Source organism: Lepidothrix coronata, unplaced genomic scaffold (genome assembly GCF_001604755.1).
Source record: "Lepidothrix coronata isolate B3197 unplaced genomic scaffold, Lepidothrix_coronata-1.0 Scaffold98, whole genome shotgun sequence".
Taxonomy (NCBI): domain Eukaryota; kingdom Metazoa; phylum Chordata; class Aves; order Passeriformes; family Pipridae; genus Lepidothrix; species Lepidothrix coronata.
The window spans coordinates 2,347,832-2,363,927 of record NW_016690278.1 but is presented as its reverse complement, the minus strand read 5'-3'; the positions used below and the strand labels follow the sequence as shown (position 1 = coordinate 2,363,927).

General features: G+C 45.8%; 1 protein-coding gene across 3 annotated transcripts in view; it reads left to right on the top strand.

The window, feature by feature from the left end:
• The window catches only part of ABCA1 (ATP binding cassette subfamily A member 1), a 90,816-nt gene extending 74,910 nt beyond the window's left edge, over positions 1–15,906 (top strand). For 2 of the 3 annotated variants that reach the window (XM_017822474.1, XM_017822475.1), the window contains exons 27-50: positions 293–406; positions 752–903; positions 1,386–1,510; positions 1,889–1,987; positions 3,003–3,192; positions 3,335–3,429; positions 3,818–3,850; positions 4,419–4,524; positions 5,235–5,309; positions 5,689–5,858; positions 6,784–6,961; positions 7,497–7,612; positions 7,700–7,844; positions 9,209–9,332; positions 9,938–10,067; positions 10,201–10,321; positions 10,495–10,557; positions 11,012–11,118; positions 11,549–11,690; positions 12,927–13,061; positions 13,770–13,873; positions 14,001–14,093; positions 14,276–14,519; positions 14,721–15,906. In XM_017822474.1, coding sequence (XP_017677963.1) covers positions 293–406; positions 752–903; positions 1,386–1,510; positions 1,889–1,987; positions 3,003–3,192; positions 3,335–3,429; positions 3,818–3,850; positions 4,419–4,524; positions 5,235–5,309; positions 5,689–5,858; positions 6,784–6,961; positions 7,497–7,612; positions 7,700–7,844; positions 9,209–9,332; positions 9,938–10,067; positions 10,201–10,321; positions 10,495–10,557; positions 11,012–11,118; positions 11,549–11,690; positions 12,927–13,061; positions 13,770–13,873; positions 14,001–14,093; positions 14,276–14,519; positions 14,721–14,861 — 3,002 coding nt within the window. In that variant the 3' untranslated portion in view covers positions 14,862–15,906. The remainder of the gene's footprint in view (positions 1–292; positions 407–751; positions 904–1,385; positions 1,511–1,888; positions 1,988–3,002; positions 3,193–3,334; positions 3,430–3,817; positions 3,851–4,418; positions 4,525–5,234; positions 5,310–5,688; positions 5,859–6,783; positions 6,962–7,496; positions 7,613–7,699; positions 7,845–9,208; positions 9,333–9,937; positions 10,068–10,200; positions 10,322–10,494; positions 10,558–11,011; positions 11,119–11,548; positions 11,691–12,926; positions 13,062–13,769; positions 13,874–14,000; positions 14,094–14,275; positions 14,520–14,720) is intronic. The other variant, XM_017822476.1, reaches the window with a different exon arrangement.
• Positions 15,907–16,096: the final 190 nt, after the last annotated feature.

Genomic DNA, 16,096 nt, shown 5'->3' with positions numbered 1-16,096 from the left:
CAAGTGAGAATTTTATTATAATGCTGTTTCCCTGCCTACATGGAAAAAAAAAGTGTCCAGTGCACTAGAAGTTGTTTCTGGAACATCACACAAGATGTGATGCATAAAACATGACCTTTTGCAGAGTGAGGGTCTTGGTTTTACTTTTACCTGCACTGGAGTCACTCCAGATCAGCTCCTTGTTTTGCAAATAGAAGACATGTAAAATGAAAATGATATTACTATGGTTTTTCTGGGGCTAATTGGAGATTACCTGAAGCAGTTCAGCTAACCATAACTGCATTATTTTCAGATGGGACATTGCCAGCCAGAAGGAACAGACGTGTGTTTGGAGATAGACAGAGCTGCCTTCGTCCATTTACAGAAGACGATGCATTTGATCCTAATGATTCAGACATAGATCCAGGTATTGCTGTGTCTTAAGCCTGTTCTTTTCTTGTGGATACTCTTTTCTGTTATAAATACTGCAGGTCTGAAGGCTGAGGCTGCAAAAGGAGTGGTGTCATATTTAACTTTAGGAATAGTGAACAGTGCAGGATCCACAGCCTGTTCAGTCCTCTCATCAAGGCTCAGAGAGATAAGGGAAAAAATACATTCATGTAAATTTCTGTTATCTCTGCTCACCGTGCTCTTTCTTTTTTTTTTTTTTGGATGGGTGAGAGTAGCTGCTCCAGCCATCACCTTTTGCCTCCAGCACAGAAGTACTCAGAGAGCATCTCTGAACTTCTGAATGAGGGTCATTTCTTCTTAGCAGAATCCAGAGAGACAGACCTTCTCAGTGGCGTGGATGGGAAAGGCTCCTACCAAATGAAGGGCTGGAAGCTCACCCAGCAGCAGTTCATGGCTCTGTTGTGGAAGAGGATGCTTATTGCCAGGAGAAGCCGGAAGGGCTTCTTTGCCCAGGTGAGAGCACCCAGCGTGAGCAGAGTCCCTCAGCAGGGACAGCTCTGCACTGTGTGTTGTAGTCTGAGTGGATGGTAGGCTGAAAACCTCAAGGGAATGTGAATAACCAAAACTGGTCTTCAGTTGTACACTGCACCTGTGAACAAAAGGAGGCCTGTGCAAGTGAGAGGAATTGTGTGATAACCAGGTGGTCACAGTATTCTTGCACAGCTAGGATGCAGCTGAGGTTCAAATCTAAATTTGGCCTTGAGAGCAGCATTTGCAGGCTGAATCCTCTGAATCCCAGGTCAGTGCCCTGGTTAAATGCCAAGATAAGTCTTGCATTGGTGTCTATCACTGCTTTGGTGAAAACAGCGAAGACATTCCTGGGAAAATTTGAAAAAGTTGTAATCCAGTAATCCAGTAAGTGATTCACATGTAACTTCTGATGCCTCTGGGAATATTTGCTTAAAAAGGGACTTGCTCTTTCCTTGCACTTTCAGATTGTGCTGCCAGCTGTCTTTGTGTGTATTGCTCTCATGTTCAGCCTGATTGTTCCTCCTTTTGGGAAGTATCCCAGCCTGGAATTACAACCCTGGATGTACGATGAGCAGTACACTTTTATTAGGTATGTTTCTTGTGGCCTACAAATTCTGTTCTTTTCAGACTTGTGTTACTGAGTTCCTTAACAGGTTATTTAAATTTGGGGTTTGTGCTTATCTCAGAAGCACATTTTAAAGACAGTACTGTTATTTTCTCCTTGGACCTTTAAATGCCAACTCTGAACTACTGGCAAGGCCGTACCCCTTTTTGAATGGTGTTATGTCTCTAACAGTTCTGTGTACAGAGACTGGAAGTGTGTGTGTGTGCTCTAGGCCAAGCATTCTTCAAAGGCAAATCCCCACCCATTATCCTTTCACTGTGTTCCTGGCCTTGCTCTGCTGCTGCTTTTGCTGTCTGCCTGTTAACACACTGACCCAACAGTGGTTTTCTGCTGTACCCACAGCAATGATGCTCCTGAAGATGCAGGCACTCAGAAGCTTTTGGATGCCCTTCTTGATAAGCCTGGTTTTGGGACACGCTGTATGCAGGGACATTCCATCCCGTAAGTAGAACTCTGGTCTGGGAAGAGGAAGTCCACCCCCAGGTTCTGGTCACTAGTAGATTTAGTTGGCTTTAGGGAATTATAGTACTGTGTGGCCAGAGCAGGATTTAAGCCAGAAGAGTTGCGATTACATTCAGTTTTTCTGCTGAGAACCTTTTAAATAGTTGCCAGCCCTCAGCATGGTGAGGGAGTGAGGTTTGAGTGCAAGTGCTTGCTGATGGAGATGAAAAGGAGAGAGTAGTCTCTTCCCCCAGATTACTGTTTGGTCCTGAACATGGTAAAGAACCTGGTTACGTTGCTCTGTGTTGTCGACTGTAGGTATTCCCTACAGGGTGTACATCAGTCTGAGATGGTTGTCTTTAGCCTGGAAGAACTGCAGCTGATGTTCATGGGATGATAGGGAGGGAGGCAAGGTGTCCAATATACTGGCTAGGGGTGGAAATTAAGCTGCATCCTTTATAACAGACATGGGAGCTGCATTACTCCACCAATGGGGCATGGGGAGAAAGCTGCCCACTGATGCTGCCAAGGGGAAAAATAGTCTTTTGGTGCCCCAAAGGCAGAAATGTCATTGAGGAAGTGAGAGTCTGCTGTGATCTTAGAATCATAGGATATCTTGAGTTGGAAGAGGCCCATGAGAATAGAGTCCAAGTATACCTGCTCCTCACAGGGCTACTTAGAACTAAACCATATGACTAAGAGCATTGTCCTTGAACTCTGGACACTGTGCATGCTGGGACTGACTGAAATAAAGAACTTAATTATAATACAAAGAAGGGAGTGTCTGACACTACTCAGTGTTGGCCAGCCTCAGTCTCTTTGGCACTGGGATGTCTTAAAAGCTGCAGAGCCAGGTCTGTCACTCTGAGCTGTTTGTCTCAGTGAGGTCAAGCTCCTTTGAGAAACACTCTGCCTCTTCTGAGGACTGTGACGTTTGATCTTTAAATGGCTTGTAAGCAAAGGCCATCATAGTTGTTTTTAAAACTGCATTTTTCTTCCCTCTTTCCTGACACAGAGACACTCCTTGCACTGTAGGGCAGAAGGAATGGACCACTGCTTTGGTCCCAGAGTCAGTCCAGGACATCTTCTTGAAAGGCAACTGGAGCATGGAGAACCCTTCCCCATCTTGTGAGTGCAGCAATGAGAAGATCAAGAAGATGCTACCTGTGTGCCCCCCTGGTGCAGGCGGGCTGCCACCGCCACAGGTAGGAGGGAGCTCAGTGGTACTGCAATCAGGAGCAGAGTGGCTGGGTGTGATTCCTGTGTGCAAAGCATTGCACAAGATTTGTTTGGCTCGGCGTCTGCTTTCTGACGAGTGTTTATCTGTGTTTTCACCGGTGGCACCAGCGAGAGCAAGACACTGCTGACATCCTCCAGAACCTGACAGGTCGCAATATATCAGACTACCTAGTGAAGACCTACGCGCAGATCATTGGGAAAAGGTAGCTGTTAAACACACTCTCCCCATTCCCTCCCCACCAAATGTGGCTTGCTCTATGGGGAGGTGCATAGATCAGGCAAATAAGCCTGGGCAGCCCAAATTGTTCAGCAGCAAGCCAAATCCACTCAGCTCCTCACATTACCCTGATCCTCAGCTCAAGTGGTGTTTTTGCTTTATTAGTGATGCTGTGTCCTGACCCTTGTAAGCAGAGTATGGGAAAAGCCTGGGTACCAACCCTAGGGATTGCGCTGCAGAGGAGTGGTGGGACATGTGACAGATGCGAGAGGCTGTTGCACTCTTTTCCCTGGCCATGTGCCTGCAACAGTGATGGGTCTGTCTCTTCTCTTGTTCTGCATATTATACATCAACTCTCTTTTCTGTCTCTACAGCTTAAAGAATAAGGTCTGGGTGAATGAGTTCAGGTGAGTTACTGCCTTTTCTTTAGCTTGTATGTGTCCACTAACCCTTGAGCACTGTATTAAGTCTGACACATCCACCCCACTTTGCAGTTTGTTTTATGACTCTTAGCTGCCAGATGTTGAGGGAAGATGTTGAAAGATAAACTGGGAGACAACCCCAGAGTACTGAAAATCATATCTGCCTTATACAGAGTGCAGTATTGGCTTGAAAAGATTTGCATGACCAGCCTGCTGGTACACTGTCCTGGGAGGTGCTATCCTTCCAACCAAGGGCAGCAGGGAGATGTCCTGCTTTGTCTGCACTTGCAGGAGAGGATAACTGCATTTATTAAATGGGCAGCATGCTCAGCATTCATAATATGGTTATTTAACCCAAGAAACAAAGAGCAGAAGACACCATGGCTAAGCAGCCATGTAGGAAAATCAAAGTCATCCTTTCCTGTACTAGTGGAGACACTTGTGTTGGATGTAGTGCAGGAAGAGGAGGCATCTGGAGAGGGAGAAGGAGCGGTATTTTCTGGATGTCAGTGAATAGTCAGGTCTCAGCATCACTTTCTGTCTGAACTTTCAGGTATGGTGGCTTTTCCTTGGGAGCTAGCAGTTCCCTAGTGCTTCCTCCAAGCCATGAAGTCACCGATGCCATTAAACAGGTGAAGAAAATCTTTGAGCTAGCACAGGTGAGCAACCGTCCCCCATAAACCCAGGATGCACTAATATCAGTCTTGTTTCTTGGGAGAGGACTTGGAAGCCATAAAACGAGGGGTGTGTGTATGTTAGCTGTGTCCAGTGGCTTCTCCCCACTGTCTCTGAGCTGGGATCTCCCAGGCAGTTGTCTGGGAGTGGCAGGAGGCTTGGAGAGATGCTCAGCTGAAGTTTATGTAGCCCACATTGCTGATGTGGGTTCTGCCCAACACAGTTGCAAGCTGGTGGGGATTGCAGACACTTCTGAGTGTTTTGTGGTAGGACAGGCTGGGCTGTCTCAGGGAATTAACAAGGGGTTGCTGTCTTCTTTCAGTACCCCAGTTCAGCCCTCCTCTACTGAGTCTGCCTTGGCTCAGAAGAGAATTTGGGCCCTGGTTTTCCTCTGAGACTGCTTGCCTGTGGGCTGCAATGTCTCTGAAGGTTGCCTGCAACCTTGTTTAATACATTTTATTGGGAAAAAAACAGGCATGAGGCTGACCTCTTACCGATGAGACCCCAGAAAGGAAAGGGTGGAGGAAAGCTGAAGTTTCTCAGCCTTCTTACCACCTCCACCTTGGTGGATAGAGGCTTTTGAATGAGAAGAAAACTGTCAGAGCTGTGAAAAACATTGTGTAACCCCTGCTAGACCGCAGGATGTAAATAAGAATACTCTCAGAGGGGAAGTAACTGTCTTTTCCGTTTGCAGGGAAGTTCTGGAGATCGATTTCTCAACAGCTTGTCAAGTTTCATGAAAGGCCTGGATACAAAGAACAATGTGAAGGTAAATTAACCAATCCTCACTGCTGTGCCTGCTGTTTGAAGCTCTGGTGACCTGGTGTCACAGCAGTTTGCCATGGTCAACTGTGCAGAACAGAGTTCCCTGTGGGAACATGAGTAGTTTGCATTCTCGTGTGGGTTTCCTCAAAATCTGTTTCTTCAAAGTCCTGAAAGGAGTTCAGTGCTGGATCTTTGCTGTCTTCCAGCAGCCTTTTGTACTTACTGATTAAACCTTGTGTTCTGTCCCTGAGCATGCTAGCTGGAAAGATGAGGAAAGAAACTGTATGGCCTGAATAGAGGAAGGGATGTTCTGCAGGGCTTAGGAGCCTGTTGGGTAGATGATGTACCTGGTGCCTTTCTGATGTCGATGTGGTCTCTCGCAGGTGTGGTTTAACAACAAGGGCTGGCATGCCATTGCATCCTTCCTGAATGTGATCAACAATGCCATCCTTCGAGCCAACCTGCAGCAGGGTGAAAACCCCAGTGCCTACGGGATCACTGCCTTCAATCACCCTCTGAACCTCACCAAGCAGCAGCTCTCTGAAGTGGCCCTGTAAGTCCTGATGTGAACATGGGTGGTTTTGGGCTCATCAGCTGCTGATTACTGGAAACAGGCAACATGGGAGGTTTTAGCCTCGCTGGTGGACACTCAGTGGCCTGTGGCATTTAGGCTCTAACATGCAGGCCTTATTTTCTCTAGTCTGGGCAGATGGCAACGTGTGCTGCTGAGAACTTGGTGTTGAACAGCAATTCTGTGCCAACTTTCTCTGTCTCTGAGTCCCTGGTAGCTGCAGTTTCTAAGAACCAGTGTGATCTTCAGGTCTTCTGCCACTTAGGAAATTCCTCTCAGCCACCTTCAGAAACGTGTCTCACCATAAATATGGTCATTCTTTTGTCCCAAGGTGCCACCATTTGGCTAGGAATCATTGATAGATCCTGTTCAGTTTTACTCACTGTCTCAACCTGGGGGGGCACACAGTAGTGTGCAGGGTTCACTTCCCTGAGGCATTGACTGGTCCACTCCTACCACTGTCCAAGTCAGGACCTGTCTGCAGGTACATCTTCAAACCTGTAAAGCAGTGGCAGATGACAGGCAGGTATCTCTGAACTTTAAAACAGCACCAAAAAAAAAAACCAAACCCCAAACAACCCCAAGAAATGCATTAGGTGGGAAACAAAATGGTGGTGATAAGGAAAGCAGAAAGCAGTCTATTACACTGAAGTTCTAACCAGTCTGCAGGTTGTGGTGTTGTTCTTGAGATGCCAACAGGCTGTGTATGTTCCCTTTGTTATATGGCTGGAGAAGAACTGTACAATTAGGACAGCCTGGTGTGGTCATCCCTTACCCTGCAGAATAAGAACAGTAGAAGAAGCAGTTTCTGCTTTGCTCTGAATGAGCTGCTTCATTTCATCTCAAAGGAGCCAGCACCAGCATACAAGAATTTTGTTTTCTTCCCCTTTTGTTTTTTTTTGTCCAGGATGACCACCTCTGTGGATGTCCTCGTCTCCATCTGTGTGATCTTTGCCATGTCCTTTGTTCCTGCCAGCTTTGTGGTTTTCCTTATTCAAGAACGTGTCAGCAAGGCTAAACACCTGCAGTTCATCAGTGGTGTGAAGCCTGTGATCTACTGGGTGGCCAACTTTGTCTGGGATATGGTAAGGGCTTTGAATGTGCTAAACTGTGCTCTCTTCTGTTTTTTCAGGGTGTCTTGCACTGAAGTGCAAAGTGCAGTTTGGGCCAGCAGGCACCACGTTATTTCAGTGAATAACCACTGTGACCATGACTTTTGCGTTCGCTCTCTTGGGGCAGGGGTTCACTTCAGTAGGGCAAGAAGCACAACAGAGGATGGGAGGACAACCATAGGTTCAGTCATCAGCATTTATTACGTCACGTTAAAATAATTGCCCCAAAATGTTTGCTTGTGTAGCCCCTTGTTCTGCTTTGTCCAAAGCAGGTTTTTATAACACGTGTCCAGAACCTCTGAGAGTCTACTGGCTACTTCTAGAGGGACCAAGAAATGTAAATTCATGTGTACTAAGTTGTAGTTCATACATATGACACTTCTAAGAGTCTCATATTGAAAAGAGCTTTGGGAACACAAAAGAGTTTTGAGAACTATTGGATTAGAGCAGGAAGGCACCTTTTTTTGTCATTGGGAAAGAAATCTAAAGTCATGCTTTTCCCTTCAAGTGCAACTACATTGTTCCAGCCACATTAGTCGTCATCATCTTCATCTGCTTCCAACAGAAGTCCTATGTATCCTCCTCCAACTTACCTGTGCTGGCTCTCCTTCTGTTTCTCTATGGGTAAGAGATTTCTCTTTAGAGAGTGACTGGGAAGGCTCTTAGACTCAGCAGGTGCTTACCTGATGCTGCTGCTTTTCTTTTTGCCAGGTGGTCCATCACCCCTCTCATGTATCCAGCCTCCTTCGTGTTCAAAATCCCCAGCACAGCATATGTTGTGCTGACCAGTGTGAATCTCTTCATTGGCATCAATGGCAGTGTGGCCACCTTTGTCCTGGAGCTCTTCACCAACAACGTACGTTTCCCCAGAAGCTCCTCACTGTCTTGTGCTGCTGCAATCTAGTTCCATGTTGGTGCCATGCTGCCTTTAGCAGCCAGTTCTCCAGAAAAACTAGGCCATGGCCTGTACCCAGTAGCTTTGACAGCAGTTTAAACACAGGTTCTGGTGGAAGTGGGTTAAAGCCCAATTCGGCAATGTTCACAGAATGGTTAAGATGGGGAAGGACCTCCTGTGATTGTCTGGTCCGACCTCTGAGCAAGATCAGCTACAGCACTTTGTTGAGGGCCATCAGATTTTACATTTCCAGGGATGGAGACTCCATAGTCCTCTGGGCAACCTCTTTCACTTCTCAGTCACTCTTAGGGTAAAAAAAAACAACACAAAAACAAAACAACAAAAAAACCCAACCAAACAGATGAAAACAAAACAAAAAAAAAAAACCAAACAAAGAAATCCCTCAAACAGTTTTCTTATGTTCAGATGGAATTGTTTGTGTGTTACTAATGAAGGGCAGTTTCCATCTACTGAGGCTGTTTAATCCCTCAAGCATTTAGTTGCCCTCAATTTTGCCTCCTGTGGTAGAAACCTCTCTAAATGTGTTGGGAACTGATACTCCTCCATTCAGTTTTTCAAAGCCAGATGCCTACTGGGGAAGGTGCAAGTTCCTCCCCTGCTTGTATACAACCAGCCCCATTTGACCCACAGCTGGCTTGTCTTAGCCAGCCCCATTTGACCCACAGTGGTGTGAAGTGTTCCTTGTGGGAGGAAGCTCAGGAGACCCTGTGGGAGTTATTTGTTGATTATACCTCTTCCTGTGGGCATAAGGAGGCAAGGAGCCTTGATGGTGGTTCCTTTTGTTACAAAGCCTGTTTCAGCTCAGTAAAAATAAGTACATGCTGGAAGATAGGTGTCTGGCAGAACAGGAACCCCTCCTCAGGCTGCTATCAGTTCAATCTGTGGGCTAAGCCAACTGGAAGACAACAAAGGAGAAGTCTTAGAGCCTCTAATACGGGATAGGGAGGAGCTGCCCACAGCCACTGACATAACCAGTTTGTGCAAGCACAACTTCCCTGTCTCCTCAACCTGTAGCCCTTTTACATGTTTGCAGACAGTGCCTTTTAGACTGTGAGTGTTTGAAGAAATATCTCCTTTTGTTGCAGTTTGCTTGTGTTAATAGAATCTTGAGGAACTCGACAACACTGACTGTTCAGAGGAGCCAAGGCACTGGCCCTTGGGACAGCATTTCTAATCCTTGAATTTTTGTGGAGTGCAGTGTTGAGGAAGGGAGGGAGGGGTCAGACATAACATGGGTCACTCTTGGCAGGTGGTGGCTGCTTTCTTCTCAGGTGACTCACTGGCATTTGATTTTGTCTTAACAGAAGCTGAAGGACATCAATGACATTCTGAAGTCTGTCTTCCTCATCTTCCCCCACTTCTGCCTGGGGCGGGGACTCATTGACATGGTGAAAAACCAGGCCATGGCTGATGCTCTGGAGAGGTTTGGTGAGTGAAATTATGTATCACAGGGACAATGGCCTGAAGGGAGCAGAGAAATCTCGAATCTGCTCTGGATGAGCTTCTCTAACTTTTCAGGAACTGAAAGGACACAATTTGCAGCACAGATCTGATCAAAGGTGGCAAGTGTCCACAGCCACCCACTTTAGGTTGTTACAAGGACTGAACAGAACCTGGCAGACAGAACCCCAGTGTTTTGAGTTAAGGGAATTAAATGAAAATGCACAAACACAATTGTATGGAGAGGACCACTAGGGCAAGTGTGATGAGTGGCTGAGGTTCTAGAAAGCTGGATTTTATTTTTTTTTTTCTGGCATGCAGATGCCAGGCCTGAGTCATAGTCTTCCTGTGCTTCACTAACCTTTTGAAAAGGTGATCCAGCTCTTTGGCAGACTGAATTCTCTGGGCCTAAGTCCCAACTTTGCTACAGTAAGAAATGTGTACAGAGCCACAGCTGTCCCCTGTGTGGTCTATCCCTTCCCTCTTGCACCTGGCTGATCACCAGTTGTCCCAGTGCCCAACTTGGTGAAGAAATGCTAGCCCACTCCCCTTGCTCTGGAAAAGTGATTGCGTGTCTCGTCTCCTTTTGGCAGGAGAGAACCGTTTTGTGTCCCCTCTGTCATGGGACCTGGTGGGAAGGAACCTCTTTGCCATGGCAGTAGAGGGCGTTGTTTTTTTTCTCATCACAGTGCTCATCCAGTACAGGTTCTTCATAAAACCCAGGTAGGTTGTCCTCTCCACTGCTCCACTATGGGCGGGTGACGTTTTCATCGCTGTCCCTTGTGAAATGGGGAGAACGTTATCTGTGAAGGCCCTGTCATCTTCTGCTAAGCCTTTGTCACATTGTTCTCTCCAGGCCTGTCTATGCCAAGCTGCCTCCTGTGAATGATGAAGATGAGGATGTAACCAGAGAGAGGCAGAGGATAATTAGTGGAGGGGGACAGAGTGACATCTTGGAAATCAAGGAGCTAACCAAGGTGACAGAGAACTGCATTCCTACTTGTTGACACAAAACTATGTAGTTCACCATGCCTTATCAGAGGAATTTAGTGGGGTCAAAATTGGATCAAGTATGGAGCGTTAAGTATGTATGGCTCTTGTGAGAGTTCTTTGACATTCTCCTTCTCATTCTTTTTTCTTCTGGTTTCAGATTTACAGAATGAAGCGAAAGCCAGCAGTTGATAGGATATGTGTTGGAATCCCCCCTGGAGAGGTAAGCTTATCTGTCAAATGCATTGTTTTGCTATTACTGCAGCATTTTAAGAGCCACAAGACAACACAGGGTAGAGTAAGATCAAACCCCAGTGAATGTTCAAATTACATCAGAAGAAACTGGAAACGGAAGCAGTTTCTGATTCTGTGTATCTCTGCCTTTGAAGAAAATACTGAGCTCTGTTTCTGGGACCAGAGGCCAAACTCCACTATCCAAGGTTTGGTATGGATACACTGTGGTGACGATGTACCAATGTGACACCACAGTTCCTTCATTTTCCCAGCCTAAAGGTTTATACTCAGAATAAAAGCCTAGAAAACCTTTTTTGAAAATGCACTGAAGAGTCTCTCCAGCTGCCCTGAGGATCAAGTTTGCTCCTTCCCCTCTTGTCAGCGCTGAAAGTGATGCAGCTGAATCCCGTTCTCAAACACACTGTACTCTTTTATATCCCCAGTGCTTTGGACTCCTGGGAGTAAATGGTGCTGGCAAGTCATCCACTTTTAAGATGCTAACTGGTGATACAGATGTGACAGGAGGAGAAGCTTTCCTCAAAGGAAACAGGTGAAAGACAATGCATCTTTTCTCTGCTTTGTGTGGAAGTAGGTCCTTTACTGCCTTCTCCTCCAGCTTTTGCAGTAGTTGTTCCACTTCCACATCTAAACTCACTTCCACTTTTTCCTTTTACAACTCCTGGCATCTGTTTCAGCCCTTGTTCAAGTATGGTAAAATACTTCAGTGGCCTTAAGAAAATTGATTTAGTCTGGTAGTCACTTCTGAATATCTGCTCTTTCACATTTAAATGTCCTTTTTTAAAAAAAAGAACTGGAAGAGTGGGAGAGAGAAAACGTGTCTTGGCTGAGATGGACTTTGAGGATCCTGTATTTTCGTTAGTTCAGTGATTCCAAAACTGCTGTTTCACTTTCCTCCTGTTAACATCTAAAATAGCAGCATGTACTCCTGAAATCCTAACAAAGGGTTTTTTCTTCTACAGTATCCTCTCCAACATTCAAGAAGTCCATCAGAACATGGGCTACTGCCCACAATTTGATGCTGTTAATGAACTGCTGACAGGGCGAGAGCACCTGGAGTTCTTTGCTCTCCTGAGGGGTGTTCCAGAGAAAGAAGTCTGCAAGGTAAATGAAACACCATAGAACCCACCCCAGTAACCAATTTGCAAGTTGTTGTGTGCACCCTCAATGCAAGACATAAAATGCCATGATGTGAAAGTGTTGAAGGTACTGTATGGTGAAATCTGCCCCCCTTCCCTTCAGAGCAATCCAAAAGTTGTGGTGTTTTTTCAGTGTTGCCTAGAGAAGTGTACTAAATGGAAGGGCAGATAATTTGGGTCCTGTGTTCTCATAGTGGAAGCCCTTCTCCACTGAATTACTTTCTTTAAGAATTTAAGGGCTGTGGAGTTGCAGGTCTTGGAGAACCTCACCTGCTGTCAAGGGTTAGTTCTTCAGAGTCCCAGGAACCAAACTCTGCAGCTTAACAGAAGCCTTGTGCTGGCTGTTACAGCTTTCCAGTTGATCATGCTTCATCACTGAAGTGCTGCTATTTCAGCATTCAGACGTGGAGTTACACCAATGGTCTTTAGGCAATTAATCACAGCTGCCAGTACCATACAGCACTCTTCTCAGCACTGTTTCCTTGAGTTAACAGCAGTTTTCACTGCATGAGACCTGGGTGCTACAAAACAGGAACAGCTGAAGGTAGATGTTATATAGGGTGTGTCCAAGTAGCTTGAGTCCCTCTGTTAGAGTAGGCATGATGGGTGAAAATTGCAAGCTCCTTCTAAGATTGCTGCTGAGTTCTTCTGTTTGATATTCCCACCGGCTCCCATAAAAAAAGGGACCCAGGTCTGCATATGATTTGAATAGTAGCTGGATCCCTTCCCCATTTAAGTCTGTAGGGCAACAGTGCCTGTCTACTGGCACCATTAGGGATACTCCTGAATAACAGACAGATCCCATCTGTCTGAAGGGCTAAGATGCACCACGATGGGATTTGCTGTGTGTCAGTAGTGACCATATCCCTGCTGTAAGCCCACAGGAGCAGGAAAGCTCTCTGAAGCTGGTGCTGCTAAGAGCACTAGACCGGTGGTTAATGTGGCTCAGCTGGTGTTAAACTCATGCTCACTGACTGATCAGCTGCAGCCATTTGACTTTTCAGGCCTCCCAGGGACAGGATTGCACATATCCTGCTCTGGAGGTGAACAGGGTGCTTCAAAAGCCATATCCGTGCACATCATGTCCTCGGATGAATGGCCCTTCTAAAAACTGCTTTCAAAGCCAAAGCTCATAAGGAAAATCTCCTTGTGTGGATGTTGCTGTGCTTGATTCAAGATGGTGATGTGCTGTCTGCCGTAGGTTGGCGAGTGGGCAATTCGGAAACTCGGCCTTGTGAAATATGGAGAGAAATACGCTGGGAATTACAGCGGGGGGAACAGACGCAAGCTCTCCACGGCCATTGCCCTCATTGGAGGGCCACCTGTGGTGTTCCTGGTGAGTCTGCAACCTTTGCTCATTAGCAGTTTTCTTGCAGAATAGAAAAACCGTCTTCAAACGAAGACTAGCTATTTCATGTCCAACTAATGTTTAACTACATCATTAATCACTTAAACATGAACAAATAGCACATGGAAATAAATATTCCCTATGTAGGTGCAAGCTATAAAGTGCCTCCGGGCTTCTGTTTCTGGAAAATCACTGTGAAGTGGGGGTCTCAAACATGATGCCAAACCGTCAGCAGCTTCAAGATTTCTATGCCTACAAAAAACTACAGCCTTCTTGCTAGACATGAACAAATCTGACTGTGTTTTCAATAATCGACTGAAAATTGGAAATAAATATTGTACCATTCCCTAGATTAAAATTGAGGACAGATACTAGAATTACTGAAGTTCAGAGTGCATAAGAAAGTAGACTTGTACTGTATTTAAACAAGCTAATTGGCTTCAACTTGTCTTAGAACTGGCTATTTCAACGTGCTGTAATTGCAGAATAATCAGTACTTCTCAGTTCTGAAAAGGATGTGTTTGCTAATTTAAAATCTAGAGCATAAGTTATTTTCTCATTTTAGAAAATGAGTCAAACTTGCCTATTTTCAGTGTTTCCAGTATGCTTAATCAGAATGGACAGGTCATTTCACAGACGAGGTATTTGTCAGTGGAATGTAGCAGTGTAATCTGGTGTTTTGTACACATATTGCAGGATGAGCCAACGACAGGGATGGATCCCAAAGCACGTCGTTTCTTGTGGAACTGTGCTCTGAGTGTAATCAAGGAGGGGAGATCAGTGGTGCTCACATCTCACAGGTACGTGGCGGCCCACTTGTGTCGTACCCTGGCTTTTGCATCTGCCAGGGCTGGGTGCTAAGCTCAGCTTGGCTGCTCTGCCCTTCACTGCTGTTTGCAGTGCTAATGAAGTTACTCTTGCCTGCAGCATGGAAGAATGTGAAGCCCTGTGCACTCGAATGGCGATAATGGTCAATGGCCGGTTCAGGTGTCTGGGCAGCGTCCAGCATCTAAAGAACAGGTACCTGTTTTCTTTTCACTTACACCACAGAGTTGCCTGCATTTTTAGGGAGATACAGTCAGGCTTAATTCTTCATGCAGCGTTCCTGTTGCTATTCTGACTGTGGGAAATGCTGATGGATTTTAAGCTGCGCTTGTATTTCCGAAGCACTTAAGCCTTGTTGCTGGTGTTCTTGTTTGCAGGTTTGGAGATGGTTACACCATAGTGGTGAGAATTGCAGGGGCAAACCCAGACCTGAAGCCTGTTGAGGAGTTCTTTGGGCATGCCTTCCCTGGAAGTGTCCTGAAGGAAAAGCATCGGAATATGCTGCAGTACCAGCTTCCTTCTTCACCATCCTCCCTGGCCAAAATATTCAGTATTCTCTCCCAGAACAAAAAGAGACTCCACATAGAAGACTACTCCGTTTCTCAGACAACACTTGACCAAGTAAGTTTTTAGTAGCCTGGATGCCAAAAGCTTCTTTGAGCAGAGGTAGGAATAAATCCACTAATTTACTGGACCTTTCTTTTTAAGGGCATTTCAACAAAGTAGAGTACTGAATCCCAAGACTATTTCAGGATGCCCAGTGTTTAAAATGCCCCAAATTAACGAAAATCCAGGTGTGTGACATGCTCTTTTTTCCTGTAGGTATTTGTAAATTTTGCTAAGGACCAAAGCGACGACGACCATAGCAAGGACCTGTCATTACACAAAAACCAGACTGTGGTAGACATTGCAATCCTTAATTCCTTCCTGCAAGATGAGAAGGTAAAAGAAAGTTGTGTGTGAGCCAATTTCATCAAAGAAATGATGAGCAGAATGCAAACTTCCTTTCCCTGGGATAGGATACTCCCAAAGAAGAAGCTAGAGGAAAAGAAACTGGACACTCTACTGATAACCATTCAATGCAATGCAATTCAATGCAATGAAAACAATTCCTTTACAGGGGCAGTGCCTCATGGAGTCGTCTTGTACTGTTTTCAAGTGAAAGACTTGAACTTAGCTCCTTACAGTATAACTCTGAAGCTGTGGTAAAGCACCCACTAGATGCTGTGGGCTTTAAACCATACTGTATCTTGTTCTGCACAGTATGTTTTTCTTAGGGTTGCTAAAATAATTCACTGAGGAGTCAGGGCCAGTGGTTACTTACAGGTATTTTAGACATGCATGTTTTAGTTTGTAGAACGTTCATGTCAGGAGTGGGAATTTGCTGGTGCTACATCCATTGCTGGCAATGAATGTACCAGAACAGTCAGTGGCAAGAAAAGTCACCACCAGTGTTGTAGCCTTAGATTGAGAAAACTTACCTGACCAGCTGCTTTTTCTAGACTGGTATAGATCAGTAGTGACAAATCTGAGGCCACAAAGCAGTACTGTGGAGGTGGGATGGCAAGAGATGGGCAATGATAACCATGTATCTTCATCAGCAAGTTGTGATATACAGAACTGTGTACCCTCCAAATGCATATGATTGTCCCACCAGCATCACAATCAATAACACACTCTGACTAGCTATTTGTGTAGTTAAGTACTTTACTGTTCCTTTGAGGTACTGCAGCAGCTGCATGAATATCTAGTGGGAGGAAGTGGGTGAGAAGCAGACCTAGGGTTTGGACCACAGCAGCGAACTCAGTAGTTGTACAAGCTGCTAATGCCAAGAGCAAATTCTAAGTCATGAGCTGTCACTCAGATTTGTAGTATCTGCTCTTTAACCTCTCACAAGTTCCTGCCTGTTCCTCTTGTCCCATTGCTGGGCACCCCCAAGCAGAGCCTGGTCATCCTCTGACAGACATGGATGAGGTCCCCTCTCAGTGTCTCTTCTCGAGGCTGAACAGCCCCAGCTCCCTCAGCCTTTCCTCATAAGGAGATGCTCCAGTCCCTTCATCATCTCCACAGCCTCTGCTGGACCTGCTCCAGGAGCTTTCTCTTGTCCTGAGGAGCCCAGACCTGGACACAGCAGTGCAGATGTGCCTCACTAGGGCTGAGCAGAGGGGCAGGATCACCTCCTGACCTGCTGGTAATGC